The 13,326-nt window shown below is 49.8% G+C and overlaps 2 protein-coding genes and 1 long non-coding RNA gene across 3 annotated transcripts; 2 read left to right on the top strand and 1 right to left on the bottom strand.

The window, feature by feature from the left end:
- Window positions 1-26: 26 nt before the first annotated feature.
- LOC146894142 (uncharacterized) lies at window positions 27-3,547 on the top strand. Its single transcript, XR_015002240.2, has 2 exons — window positions 27-309; window positions 778-3,547. It is a non-coding gene; the product is annotated as an uncharacterized LOC146894142 (long non-coding RNA).
- A 4,182-nt stretch (window positions 3,548-7,729) lies between these two features.
- Window positions 7,730-7,876, top strand: Znf593os (ZNF593 opposite strand). Its single transcript, XM_085690578.2, has one exon. It carries the CDS (start codon window positions 7,730-7,732, stop codon window positions 7,874-7,876), a length of 147 nt encoding a protein of 48 aa, XP_085546704.2.
- Window positions 7,877-8,171: 295 nt separating this feature from the next.
- Window positions 8,172-9,251, bottom strand: Znf593 (zinc finger protein 593). Its single transcript, XM_087904497.1, has 3 exons — window positions 8,822-9,251; window positions 8,553-8,615; window positions 8,172-8,458 (listed from the first exon to the last, which is right to left on the bottom strand). The coding sequence occupies exons 1-3, from the start codon at window positions 9,019-9,021 to the stop codon at window positions 8,317-8,319; spliced, it is 405 nt and encodes a 134-aa protein (XP_087760623.1). The 5' UTR covers window positions 9,022-9,251; the 3' UTR covers window positions 8,172-8,316.
- Window positions 9,252-13,326: the final 4,075 nt, after the last annotated feature.

Here is a 13,326-nt window from a genome sequence, read left to right as displayed (position 1 = left end):
CTGGACTGCCATTGGCCCCCGTCTGCCTTCCTCCTGCCCTGCCCCTTTGGCATCCTAGGACTTTGGCAGCTACGCCATCGGGCTCCGGGGTTGACGCCACGGGGGTGTGACTCGGGCAGTCCGGAACTGGCAGGAGATTCATCTCGAAACTGGCCTCACCAGGAGGATCCCTGTGAGTTTGACGTTAGCCTAATTCCAGGCTAGCCAGGGCTGCACAGGGAGACTAAAACAACAGAACAAAAAACTGGCCCCATCCCCCAGCCCGGGATTCTGACCTCTTAGCACCTAAAGCAACAACAAGAGAACCTGGTGAGTGGCTGGTGCAGAACAGAAGCGCATGGGTGGCCTCATCCCCCACTCGCGAGGGGGGGGGTCCCCGGATACCTTTTGTTATTGCCATCCGGAGTTGTTGCGCTGACAGCTGACCCGGTGCTCAGTTTCAGGGCATCACTGCCCTTGCTTCATGGGACATTTGTGAGTATCGGAGGAAATGGCTTGACATGTTTGGAGAGCCGGTCACGGTGACTCCAGCTTGTAACCTCCAGGCTCTGGAGGCTGAGGCAGTGTGCATGGCTTCAAGTTCCAGGAGGACCTGAACTACAGAGTGAACCCCTTCCAAAAACAAAAAATGAAACAGCAGAAATTAAAATTAAGTAAATAACAACCTTCAGAGAGAGCCTCTGCCTCCTCTTGTTGTGACCCCTTTGACAGTCTGTTGAACTAGAAACCCTTTCTCAAAGTAAAACTTTACATTAATTTAGCTATTATTTATTTTAGGGCACAAACAGCCTTTATTGGTAACAGATGAAGAGGAAACACATCAGCTGTTCGCCTGAAGAGACGTTTGCAGACACATGAGCTGCCTCCTGAATGCACGCTTATCGTTGCCACACAACTGTTGAGAAGCTATTCATTATTGCCGTGTTGCTCAAATTGCTCTCAACTCATGGATAGATGATTTTCCTGCTCTGGCTTCCAAAAAAAAAAAAAAGGGACAGTTTGTATCACAGAGCCAGCTAAATAATGCTCTCAAAAACAGCACAACTCGGGCTGGAGAGATGACTCAGCAGTTAAGAGGAGCTGCTCCTGCAGAGAACCCAAGTTCAATTCCCAGCACCCACATGGTGACTCACAGCCATCTGTAACTCTAGTTCCTGGGATCTGGTGCCCTCTTCCGGCCTCCTCAAAAGCTGCATGCATACACACACACACACACACACACACACACACACACACATGTATATATAGACAAAACACCCAGACACACAAAACCTTTTTGAAAAAGGTGATGGTGGTGCACGCCTTTAATCCCAGCACTTGCGAAGCAGAGGCAGGTGGATCTCTGTCAGTTCGAGGCCAGCCTGGTCTACAGAGCGAGTTCTGGACAGCTAGGGTTGTTACACAGAGAAACCCTGTCTCAAAAAACAAAAGAAAACATAAAAAGAGCACAAAATAATTTTTAGGATCACACCTTTAAGCCCAGTACTCGGAGGCAAAGGTAGGTGGACTCTGAGTCTGAGGCCAGCCTGGTCAATATTGTGAGTTCCAAGTCAGCCAGGGCTATGTAGAGATACCAATTTAAGCACCCCGATAAAAATTTTAATGTTTATATAATATTTTAAAGAATGCTGGGCAGATTTGGTGAAATACCTGTCTCAAAAGGCAAAACAAAGGTTGGAGAGGTGGCTCAGTGTGAAGAGCATTTTCTGCCCTTCCAGAGGACCTGGGCTCAGTTTCTAGCACCCAGAGGGCAGCTCACAACTGTCTGTGACTCTAGTTCCAGGGATCCTGGTAAGATAAAACAGTGGATTATTGAATATACTTTTAGAAAGCAATTACTGGTTTTAAATATTTTATAATTGATTGGACTCTTATATATTATATACAAATTTGAGATTATTATTAGTTTTCTTTTTTTTTTTAATTTTCGAGACAAGGTATTTCTGTAGCTTGGAGCCTGTCCTGAAAATCGCTCTGTAGACCAGGCTGGCCTCAAACTCATAGAGATCCCCCTGCCTCTGCCTCCCAAGTGCTGGGATTAGAGGTGTGCTCCACCACCACCTGGTGTGAGATTAATTTTGTTAAAACATACTGTACATACGTTTCTAAACTTGTTTAGGGAATTCTACCTACACACTTCATTTAACAATGTAATGCAAATTTCTAGTCTTTGAAAGTTATTAATACCAATTGTAATGGATTAATTAAAAATGCTGCAGGATCCTGGCAGCTGCAACGGCAGAAATGCTGCAGGTCCCTGAGCAGTGGCAGCAGGGGGAGAGGCAGAAGGTGCCTCTTCCAGAGGGAGATGGAAAAGGAAGAGACTCAGGCTGCAAGTGGAAGATCTGCCTGCCTCAGCAGAAGCAGGGAGGGAGTTGGCATGGCTTGTCTCTTAAAGAGACAGAACAGATCATTACACCAACTGCTTAGGATAATAAGAAAATGCAGGTTAGTAATTAGTCATCTATTTTAATCGAACTTGTCGTCACATTAGGAATGTTTTCAAGGTCAAGCAGAAATATTTTAGATAGACAGATCATCTTCAAACACTTCAGAGATCTATAGAATATGGCATTTAAGATGTTTTAATAACATAGGCTCCTTTTTTATGACAGTGAGGCATGTGTGCCGCTGGCAGCACCAATCTACTTCAGAGAAGAGGATGGGCAATGAAGAAACTATACATGGAGTTTACTTTTTTTTTTTCTGTTTTTTCAAGACAGGGTTTCTCTGTAGCTTTGTAGCCTGTCCTGGAACTACCTCTTGTAGACTGGCCTTGAACTCACAGAGATCCTACTGCCTCTGCCTCTGCTGGGATTAAATGTGTGTGCCACCACTGCGCAGCTGAGTTTACTTTTTTATGGCAAAAGTAAGCTCCTGGGCAAGAAAATGCCCTTGCCTTGACTGCTCACAGTATGCTGTTCTAATTAGACAAGCAGGACACCAAAGAAAGAGACTGTCAAACACTGTCAAGACAAGGAGGGTCAGCCCTTCAGAATATCCTGCTTCACAGAAAAGTTTGTCGGATATGCCAGGCCTGTAGGCTGAAGATGGATGCCCCAACATTGCAGAGGAACTTTGGGCGACTGTCCAGGCAGCCAGCTGTTTCTGTCATTTCTCACATTTTCTGGAAGTCGCTTGTTCACACTTCCTGCTTACTCAGTTAATATTATTTCCTTCTTGGGTCTATGAGAGAGTTGAAGACTAGAAAGTTATAGTTTTCCTTGCTTACCTGATGTAGCAAGCAAGTCATGATAGAGAGTAAATTAGGAGCCAGGCGGTAGTGGCAGACACCTTTAATCCCAGCACTCCAGAGGCAGAGGCAGGAGGATCTCTGTGAGTTCGAGCTAGTTCCAGGACAGGCAACAAAATGACACAGAGAAACTCTGCCTCAAAAAAACAAAAAAGAAGAAGAAGAAGAAATAAATCAGGTACAAGATTTTGGACTCACCAAGACCAGGATAGCTATGCATTATATTCTCTGAACTTGTCAAATGCAAATGGACTAGACATTATTGCATTATATATATTATATACAGTCATTGTACTTATTGTATATTGTCTTTCTTATATTAGTTATAGCTTTTTTATTTTAGAAAAAAAGGGGAAATGCAGTATTATTTCATTTGTATTTTAACAAAGAAAGCTTGCCTAAAGATCAGAGGATAAAACAGCTGCCCTGGTCAGCCTTACAGACCAGGCAGTAATGAGATACACCCTTAATCCCAGTAGTCACACTAGTTTGCCATAGAAACCAGGTGTTAGTGGTGCACGCCTTAAATTCCAGCACTAGAGAGGAATATAAATTGGGAGGAGACAGCACTCAGGCTCAGTCTCTTTCTGAGAATCCCTAGAGGCAGGATCGCGATTTTGGACTGAGGTTGAGGTAAGAGCCAGTGGCTGGCTGCTTTGCTTGTCTGGTCTTCGTGTTGAACCCCATTATCTGTCTCCGGGGTTTAATCATGCTACAGGATCCAGTGACCCCTTCCGGCCTGTGAGGCCACCAGGCATGCAAGTGGTACATAGACATACATTCAGGCAAATGCTTATACACACAACCTTTTTTATCTTAAAAAATAGCCGGGTGGTGGTGGTGACAGCGGCATCGCATGCTTTTAATCCCAGCGGTGTAGAGGCAGAGGCAGGCAGATCTCTGAGTTCGAGGTCATCCTGGCCTACATAGTGACTTCTAAGTCAGCCAGGGCTATGCAGAGACTCTGTCTCAATAAATAGGAACATTAATCAGGAGGGGTGTGCTGGCTTGCTTCTTACTACTTTTTGTGGTGTTGGGGACTGCACTCTGGGCCTTACGTGCTGGGCATGTGCTCCAACACCACCACACCCCTAGTCCTTCCCTTCAAACGGATCAGCAAACAACCAAAAATAGAGAATGCAGAAGCATGATGGAGAAGTCTGGGTCACCAGAGTGGGACAGCTTTAGAGTGGCCATTTGGTTATCTAAGTCTGCTGTGGAGACCCAAAGTGGCCAAAGGTCAGACAGTTTAGAGAGTTTGGGATTCTTTTCTTTTCTTTTTTTGGTTTTTCGAGACAGGGTTTCTCTGTAGCTTTGGAGCCTGTCCTGGAACTAGCTCTTATAGACCAGGCTGGTTTCGAACTCACAGAAATCCACCTGCCTCTGCCTCCTGAGTTCTGGGATTAAAGGTGTGTACCACCATCACCCTGCTGGGACTCGTTTCTTGTTCCTTTAAGGTTATTGTACTTCCCCCTCGAAGGTCCCACCTAGATGTAAATCAGAGTTGGTGCTCCTGGAATAGGGAAGTAGTTGGCTCCTACCTAAAACAAAAGTCTAAGGATCCAACTAAGTTCCAGTTCCCTTTATGGAAATAACATGGGATTCCACCCATGGAGTGGTTTGCCTACAGAGTATTTGGTCTAGGGTGTGAGTCTAGGGCAAGAGTGGTGAATGTAGCCCGTGACTTTCAATTTGTATGTTAATGCAGTCTCTTGTCTTATTCCTACTTTTGGGAGTCAGGGGTATATTAACCAGATGGAAATTAAACATTGGCGAATTTTCAGTACTCACTGAAATTCCCTTCCAATACTATCCTATATGTTTCTGCGTTTTAGTATTTTCATTTGTGTCTTCGTATTCTTTACTATATGTCTAAATCCCCAAGCCTCCACTCTGGAGAAAGGTATTTTTGTCGAAGATACCAATAGTCAGCTAGACATAGGTCTACCTAAGCAATGGTGGCTGTGTGACAGACCTGAGACAAAGAATGCCATCAGGTGTAGTCAAGAGTGGGCTAAGGACCACCATAGTCTGAAATAGTTGTATGCTGTTTCTCTGCTTTTCAGTCTTAGGTATCCCAGAAGGCCTGAATTTCCCTATATATCAGAGGATGATCTTAACCTAATGATCCTTCTACTGGGTCCTGGGGTCACAGACATAACAGCTACATTTGGTTTATGGGGTGCTGGGGATGGAAGTGCAGGGCTTCACACATTGACAGGTATGAACTCTGTTGAGTTTCATCTGTCTTCTCTGTATTATTTGTCTCTTTGTTTCTGAGACAGTCTAGTCTCTCTTTGTAAACCTGGCTGTTCTGGAACTATGTAGACCTGGCCAGTCTCCAATTCACGGAGATCTTCCTACCTCCGCCTCCAAGTGCTGGAATTACAGACTTGTACCACCATGACCAGCTAGTTTTTATTGCTTTTTTTCTGATGCTGAAGATCAATTCCAGAGCCTGTAAGTGACAAATGCTTTAGCCCTCTGATTCTTTAGGCAGATAATCTTTGTTTGTTTGTTTTCTTTTTTTGTTTGTTTGTTTTTGGAGACAGGGTTTCTCTGTAGCTTTGGAACCTGTCCTGGACCTTACTTTGTAGACCAGACTGACCTCGAACTTACAGAGGCCTGCCTCTGCCACCCGAGTGCTGGGATTAAAGACACGTGCCACCACCGCCTGGCCCATCTTTATACAGATTCTACACAGTATTTGAAAAATATCATCCTTTTTGACATTTTCCTTTTTTATTTTCAGCAGTTGGTACTTTTTTTTTTTAAAGATTTATGTATACTGTTCTGCTACATGTACGCCTGCAGGCCAGAAGGGGGCACCAGATCTCATTACAGATGGTTGTGAGCCATCATGTGGTTGCTGGGGATGGAATTTAGGATCTCCAGAAGAGCAGTCAGTGCTCTTAATGGCTGAGCCCTCTCTCCAGCCCCCTTTCTGTCATTTTCACAGAGAACAAAAGCTGGGTGTGATGGTGAACACCTTTAATCCCAGCACTTGGCAGAAAGAAGTAGATGGATCTCTGAGTTCAAGGGTAGCCAGGTCTACCAAGTGAGTTCCAGGACCACCAGGATTATGTAGAGACCTTGCCTCAAAAAAGAAAAAAGTGAGAGTGATAGCAAAATATACAGAAATTGCTTAGAACAATGACACATAGACTATATTTTAATCAGTTAATCTTTCAATACATTATGCAGGCTGTCAAAAAAACTCTGTGGGTAAAGGCATTTGCTGCCAAGCCTGATGAGCTGAACTGGACTCCCAGGACCCACTTGTGGAAAGGAGAGAACCCCTTAAGTTGTCCTTTTGACTTCCATATCTACACTGCCACACACGTGTATACAAACACACGCATACAAATAGACACAATTAAAATTTTTAACACATTATGGACAATTTTTGTTTTGTTTTTTCGAGACATGGTTTCTCTGTGTAACAGCCCTAGTTGTTCTGGAACTAGCTCTTGTAGACCAGGGTGGCCTCGAACTCAGAATCCGCCTGCCTCTGCCTCCCGAGTGCTGGGATTACAGGTGTGCGCCACCACCGCCCGGCCAGTATGGACAATTTTATCTGCATAAGCAGATCTCTTTCAAAGCCCATACAAGAGAAGTGCTTGTGGAAACTCCATCTTGTGGGGAAGGTGAAGTGACCCCTCCCTCCTAGGTGGTTGAATTTACAGAACCCAGATGGAAAAGTGGCTAACAAGTCATTCTTTTGCTGGATGCTGACTGGTTGCATCTACTTCTCCAAGGTAGGGGTACGGTCCAGACCAGGGCTGAGGAAGCCTGCCCAGAACCTGGTTGCCTGGATTCCTGTACACTGGCAGCCAAGGCTTTGCCTCCAAGCCTGGCCTGGCTTCTGGCGAATGGGGGAGGAGCTGCTGCTACTCAGACCTGATGCTGATCTCTCCTGACAGCTGCTCCTAAGGCTGGCAAGGCAGGGGGGAAGGGACCAGATTTAAAGATCCAGCTGCCCCGCCCCCTGCCAGACCTGGGCAAGCCAGCGGTGGTGAGCATCCTGAGGGCATAGTGCCCAGGCAAAACAGGCCAGGGACCCCGATGTCCTGATTTCCACCTCTTGGGATACCCCACGCAACATTTCATCTTCATTTCTGCTCCCATTCCAGAGGCTGACAGGGAGACCAGTGCCCCCCCACTATGAGATTTCGCCGCCTGACCCCTGGCTACTTCCGGGTGCTACAGGTAAGAACCACTAAATACTGGCTCTCTGCACCACCAACCTCTTCCTCCAGGTCTCATGTCGGGGCTGATACCCCCAACAGCCAGACTGTCACGTTCCCTGCCGCCTGACTAGCCGGGACCTAGATGGGCAATGAGGCGAGAGGGATTGGGGTGGAATCTCCCTGGGGCAGAAATGGCGTCCGTATCTTCTCCACCCAGCAACACCATCTTATCCCCTTCCTAGAAGTCTCAGTTGGCACTTCACGTTCACCCTCTGTGTTCTCCCAGATGCAGGTGGCCGGGGAGCTGAAGGCAGAGCCCCGGAGTCCACTGGTTGGGATTGTGGCTACGATGTTGGCTGTCCTCGGGTTAGGCGGCTCCTGCTACGCGGTGTGGAAGATGGTGAAGCAGCGGCAACCATCACAGGCCCCGTGATGAAGCGGGCGGCCTCTCACCCAGGCTCGGAGGTAGGGGACCGAGGGGAGAGGGCTGCAAGCTCAGAAAACCACGTTTTTTCCTTTGGGGATCAGTCTCCGCCATCGCCAGAAACACAGAATAAACCTGATCCTACTCCCCAGTTTCACACTGCACCTGGGCTCCAGCCCAAATTCAAAGAAGGCAGGCGAGGGTACTTTCCAAAGCTGGGCCCGGTAGGGAATATAGATATCTTGGCTCAGAAACTCTTGAGGGCTGGAATCTGGAGGACTGGAAGAGAAGTTAGAATCGGAGGTACACCCTCTCATCCAGGTCCTTTATTTCGGGTAGAATTATCCAGAAGAGACCATCTCCCCCAAACCCCAAAGTACACACTCTCAGTCTAGCCGCTGAACCACTCACTGTCCATGGAGTTTCTCTGTCTTGCATCCAAAGGCCCCTCAGGTGGATGTGTCCATCTCAGGGATCTCAGTGGACACCTCTGTGGGCACGCCCAGGCGCTGGGGGGGCACATAGGAGCCCATGCCCGCTGCCCTCTCAGCCTCTTCCTGACTGTAGGGTTCGATGCTCAGCTGCTTCAGCCTGGGAGAAAGAAGAAGAGGAGTTTGGAGCTGATCGGGTGCAAGACCTACCTGCATGGCACCCGTCCACCAACCCTCTCCTGATCCCTTCGTACCTCTTCTTGTGGTCTTTGGATCGGAAGTGGGTCTTCAGGTTGGCAGAATCGATGAAATACCTCCTGCAGGAATGTAGGATGAGAGGAAGAGTAAAGAGGTGAGGCTTTTCAAGTATACCTACCTCCTTGCCCCAGCTCGTTCCCGGACAGATTCCAAGCGCGAAGAGACCCACGGGTCCCAAGACAGGAGACCCCGCCCGGCTCGCCGCCCGGACTTCCCCGCTATGGGCTGGTATCGCAGACCCTGCTCGGTCCCGGGCTGAACTCACGCGCAGGCCAGACAGCGATGCAGGCCGCCCCCTGGCAGGTCCGGGTCGGGCTCGGCGTCCAGCTCCGGCTTGGCCCGCGAGAGGCTCTGCGGCCGCAGCTCGCGGTGAATCTCATCCAGGTCCGGTCGCCGCTTCTTGGCCTTCATCTGGCGGGCTAAGGAATGTGCTCGATGCGCTCCGGTCCGGCGGGAGCGACCCATGATCAGTGACACCAAGGCTGAGGAGCAGGGTAGTACGGAAAGACTCACACGTGCAGTCGCTTCCGGGCCGCCCACTGACGTCACGAGAGGTCCGCCCAAGACGGAGCAGGATTGCCCGGACCGCCTGTGATGACGTCAGGACGGGCCGGTGACTTGAGCGTCCCCACGTGGTCGTGGATGATAGTGACTGGGCTCTTGCGGGGCAGAGGCCGGCCTTGGGTTAGTGGATCCTATTCTGTCAGCGCCATCATCACTTCCCGATTTCTACACCTCGGATTTCAGCTGTAGAGCATACTTTCAACGTCTCTGGAAAACACTGATGTTTGTGCCATGAATAAAGTATTTTGTGAATGAGAATAAGTTTGGAATCTCGGATGGGGCATCTGGAGATACCCCTAGGCTCTAACAAAGGGCTCCTTCTTACCTCTCCCCCGTTATTTTCTTGAGTCTATGTCACTTCTGTCTTCCCTCCACTCCCACGCAGATATACAGGACAAAGAGTGGAGAATTGTTTCCCAGAGAATCTAGCCCCTGGGGGTCTGTCCCTGAGTGGGCAGCTCTTCTGGTTTTGTTCTGTTGGTTGGTTGGTTGGTTTTTCAGTACTGTGGAAGAAACCCAGGGCCTCAGATGCTAGGCAGGCTGTCCAACAGGCAGGCTACATCCCCAGTCCAAGAGGAAATGTCCGTAGAAAAACCCCCGTCTCGGCTTGCTTTCTCTACCAGGTTCCCTTCCCTGGGCCTCAGCCTTCTCTTTTGTATGGTAGAGATGTCTGGAATCTTCTAGTGCTTCTGAGCATGCAGTGAGGAAGTGGAGATGGGATGACTGGGCCAGGTGCAGGTGCAGAGCTTCTGGGGGCCGGGGCGGGAGAAGCACGTGCTGTGCCTGTTCCCATGCAGCTGACTTTCTGTCTGGAGGGGTGGGGGGTGTGGAGGAGGGGAAGACAGCCAGACACATACCCGGGTGGACCTGGTGACTGTGTGCGTGTGTGTGTGTGTGTGCGCGCGCGCGCGCGTGCACACACATGCTTGTGTGACGGTCTTGTTATGTGGCAGGACTGGCCTAGATCTTACCTTGTAGCCTAAGCTTAGGGGTTGAGGCACGGGGATCTTTAAGGAGGACTCTCTAAACTGAAATGTGGTAGCTATGGGAAGATCCTCAAGTGAAAGGGGCCTAGGGTAGGATTCCCCTTGATGCCTGTGAGTCAGAAAAAGGGAAGAGGAGGAGCTTTTGTGGCAAGGAGGCTGTAGGGACAGAGATGTGAGGTATGCAACAGTTTGAAATTTCCTTGGAGTTTGTTTTTTTACAGGGTCTTACTACATAGCTCTGGCTGGCCTCAATTCACTATGTACACCAAGTTGACCTTGAATTCCCAGAGATCTGCCTGCCTCTGCCTCCTTAGTGTTCCAATTAAGGAATCATACCAACATGCTCCGGAAGTTCCTGGAAGTTCTGGATCAGAAAGCCCCAGGATGCGGGTTCCTGTAAAGATGCTCGGGAAGTGTCTAGGTTCCAGAGGCTTTGTGCCTCTGCAGAATGGTGCCCTGCGGCCGCTGAGCCCTCCTCAGAGTCAGGCCTGGTGGGGAGGGGTAACACCAAGCTTCCCATGAGATGAAACAGAGGGAAGGCTGTGTGGAAAGATCTAGAAGGTCTGCTGGAAGATTAAAAACAAAGTGCTGCCGCTTGTGTTGCTATGCTGCCTTGTGTAAGATCAGAAAACACATTCAGGGGCCTGTGTGTGGCGCAGCCACTACCCTGAGAGGAAAGGCATGGGATGCATTCACCTGGAAAGGGACAGTGCAAGAGAGGTGAGACACCCAACTGTGTGCCTTGTTGTATCTGGAGTTTTGAGCCTTATCGGTGAGGTAGGCTCAGAGCATGCAGGAGAGGCTGGGGTGTTGACTAGCAGTAGAGTGTGTGGTTAGTGTATCTAAGGCCCTGCGAGCCACCCCGAGTGACACAGAGAATAAACCTCCGAACATCATACAGAGCTGAAAGCCGTCAGTGAACGGGTGTTTGCTTGTGAGTGAGGGCTGGTGTCCATATCCCTGTGTTCATGACCTCGTTGAACAGGCCGACTTCTCCCTGGCACGATCTGGGAAAGTTTCCACAGAGATTACATTATATGGTGCCAAAGTCACGCTTTGCGAAGTCCAGCCAGTGAGCAAAAGAAAATACCTCCCCTCTCTCCCTCCCTCCTGTCTCTCCCTCTCCTTTCCTCTCTCCTCCTTTCCTGGTTAATCCCCGAGGGCTGTCTGGAATGGGCATTTGGCATTTGGTTGGGAGTGTGTGTCCTCATTTGGTCTTAGGTGCATAGTCCAACTCAGGGGACCGGCTCAGACCCCACCCTCGCATGGGAAGAAGCTGGTGCAGAAGAGCCTGTTTGGCTTCGTATGAGGTTCACAGCTCTTCTGTCCAAACATTACACTTGTTCAGGCCCATTGGCTCACTCAGCCTCTGAGCCTCAGTTTCCTTCCTTTCTCAGCTTTGTCAGAGAAGACGTGCCTTCATCCGGCCAGTGTTCACTGAGTACCACTGAGTGCGGAGGATAGTGCAGTGGTCCAGGCCACATGCTCCACATGTGGTGGGAGATGCAGACCAGAGGCAGGTGGTGCACATATCCATGTGAACAGAGGGGCATATGAGGTTGCCTAGAACAGAGTCTGACGGTGGGCTTAACATTAGGGACCCCACCCTGGGTAATGCCACCAGGAGAGACATTAAGGCAAAGACATGTCAGGAACAAGTGACCAGAACCAGCTATAGGATGAGACCCCTCCCCACCTCATAACTCATCAAGATGGATAGCCGTGGAGGTGGGAGAGGATGGCCACTGGGGGTACTGCACTGCTAGGAGATTCTGATGGCTTAGGGTGGTCTGTTGAAATGAAAGATCCCCATGGCTGCAATCAGGATAGCAGCCTGGAGGTGACATCAGGGTTATCCCCCCCATCAGATTATCTCCTGCCTACTACTACCATTGGAGGTTGGAGCTAGGACAAAAGTGGCCGGGCTGGAAATGTTGGGGCTCCCGAGTTTGCTCCCCAAGCTTCCTGGCTGGGGAAGGTGCACAGAGGGAGGAGGATATCTCTCATGGCAGTCTTGAGGGTACACAATCTGGAGTGATGGGAGTTCAGAGGCCTTGAAGCTGAACCAGGAGACAACTACATTCAGCTAAACCTCAGGGGAGCTGGGGAGCTTCCTGGGCATGTGGGGGGACCACCATGTTGATGGAAAGGGAGAATGAGAGATACTGGGGCTCTGAAAAAGCGTGCTTCCTCTTGGGGAGTGGATTGATCACGAGAGGGAGGTAGAACCTTGGGAATGGAGAACCCCCAGTTTTGAGGGAAGGACCGGGGACAGGCACTTCAGAAACTCTAAACACAGGAGGGACAAGGCCAAAACTCTTGAGGTGACAAGACAGGTAGAAGAATGCACTGGAGTCAACTCTGTCCACCTCCATGTTCTCAGTGGTGAGGTGCTACAGGCCTCCTTTTGGCATGTTCTTTTCCAGGGTGCCTTGAGGGTCAGGCTGTGCATCATTTATAGCCATTGTCCTCGAAGTTACTGTAACTTGGAAAGGGTTCAGAAATGCCTCTGCATGCAGGCTGATTGCTGCAGAGAAAGTGCAGGTCTAGGGGAGGTTGTTTCCTTCCTCAGGGTGGGAGCCTGACTGTATTGTCCTTGGCCAGGGTCTCCACCCACGTCTTCCAGCTGGTGAGGAAATGGTGCCACCCCAGCACTGGGCAGAGGCCAAGGGGATGGTGGGAGCCTCAGGAGGTGGGGGCTGGGGCACTGAGCACTCATGCTGCATCCACGAGAGGACATTGCTTGAGGCAGACCTGATCCCCCCAGGTCTCTCTTCCCTTTGGGCCTCAGGTGGCTCATCTCTGAGGTGAGGATAGCACCTTTGGGCCCAAAGATGGCTTGCATGTGGAAAGAGGCCCTGGAGCGTGAGGAGGGCCAGGCAGTGCATACGATGTGTGGGGATGGAGACTGGCTGGTCACTTGCCTTTGGCCTTAGCCACAGGTTATCTCTTCCAGCTTCAGAGTCTCCATCTGGGGAGTGGTTGAGTGACAATATCCTCCCAGAGGCAGATGGAGGCAGAAGGATGGTCACAATCTGTGCACCCCTCCCGAAACACATGCTGGGCAGGTGAGCAGCACCGAGTGGCGGCTTCTCTCTTGGTACCTTTCACTCATTTGGTTGCTGAGGTGTCTTTGCCAAGTTGATCTTTGGCCTCGTGGTCCTGCTTCTGTGCTCTTGGTGCCCCCAGAGTCCATCCTCCCTTACCTGTTACTCCCCCA

The sequence above is a fragment of the Myodes glareolus genome, chromosome 3, assembly GCF_982192425.1.
Source record: "Myodes glareolus chromosome 3, mMyoGla1.1, whole genome shotgun sequence".
In the NCBI taxonomy this organism is placed as follows: domain Eukaryota; kingdom Metazoa; phylum Chordata; class Mammalia; order Rodentia; family Cricetidae; genus Myodes; species Myodes glareolus.
The sequence above is the reverse complement of the archived record's forward strand: the minus strand, read 5'-3'. Positions and strand labels throughout refer to the sequence as shown.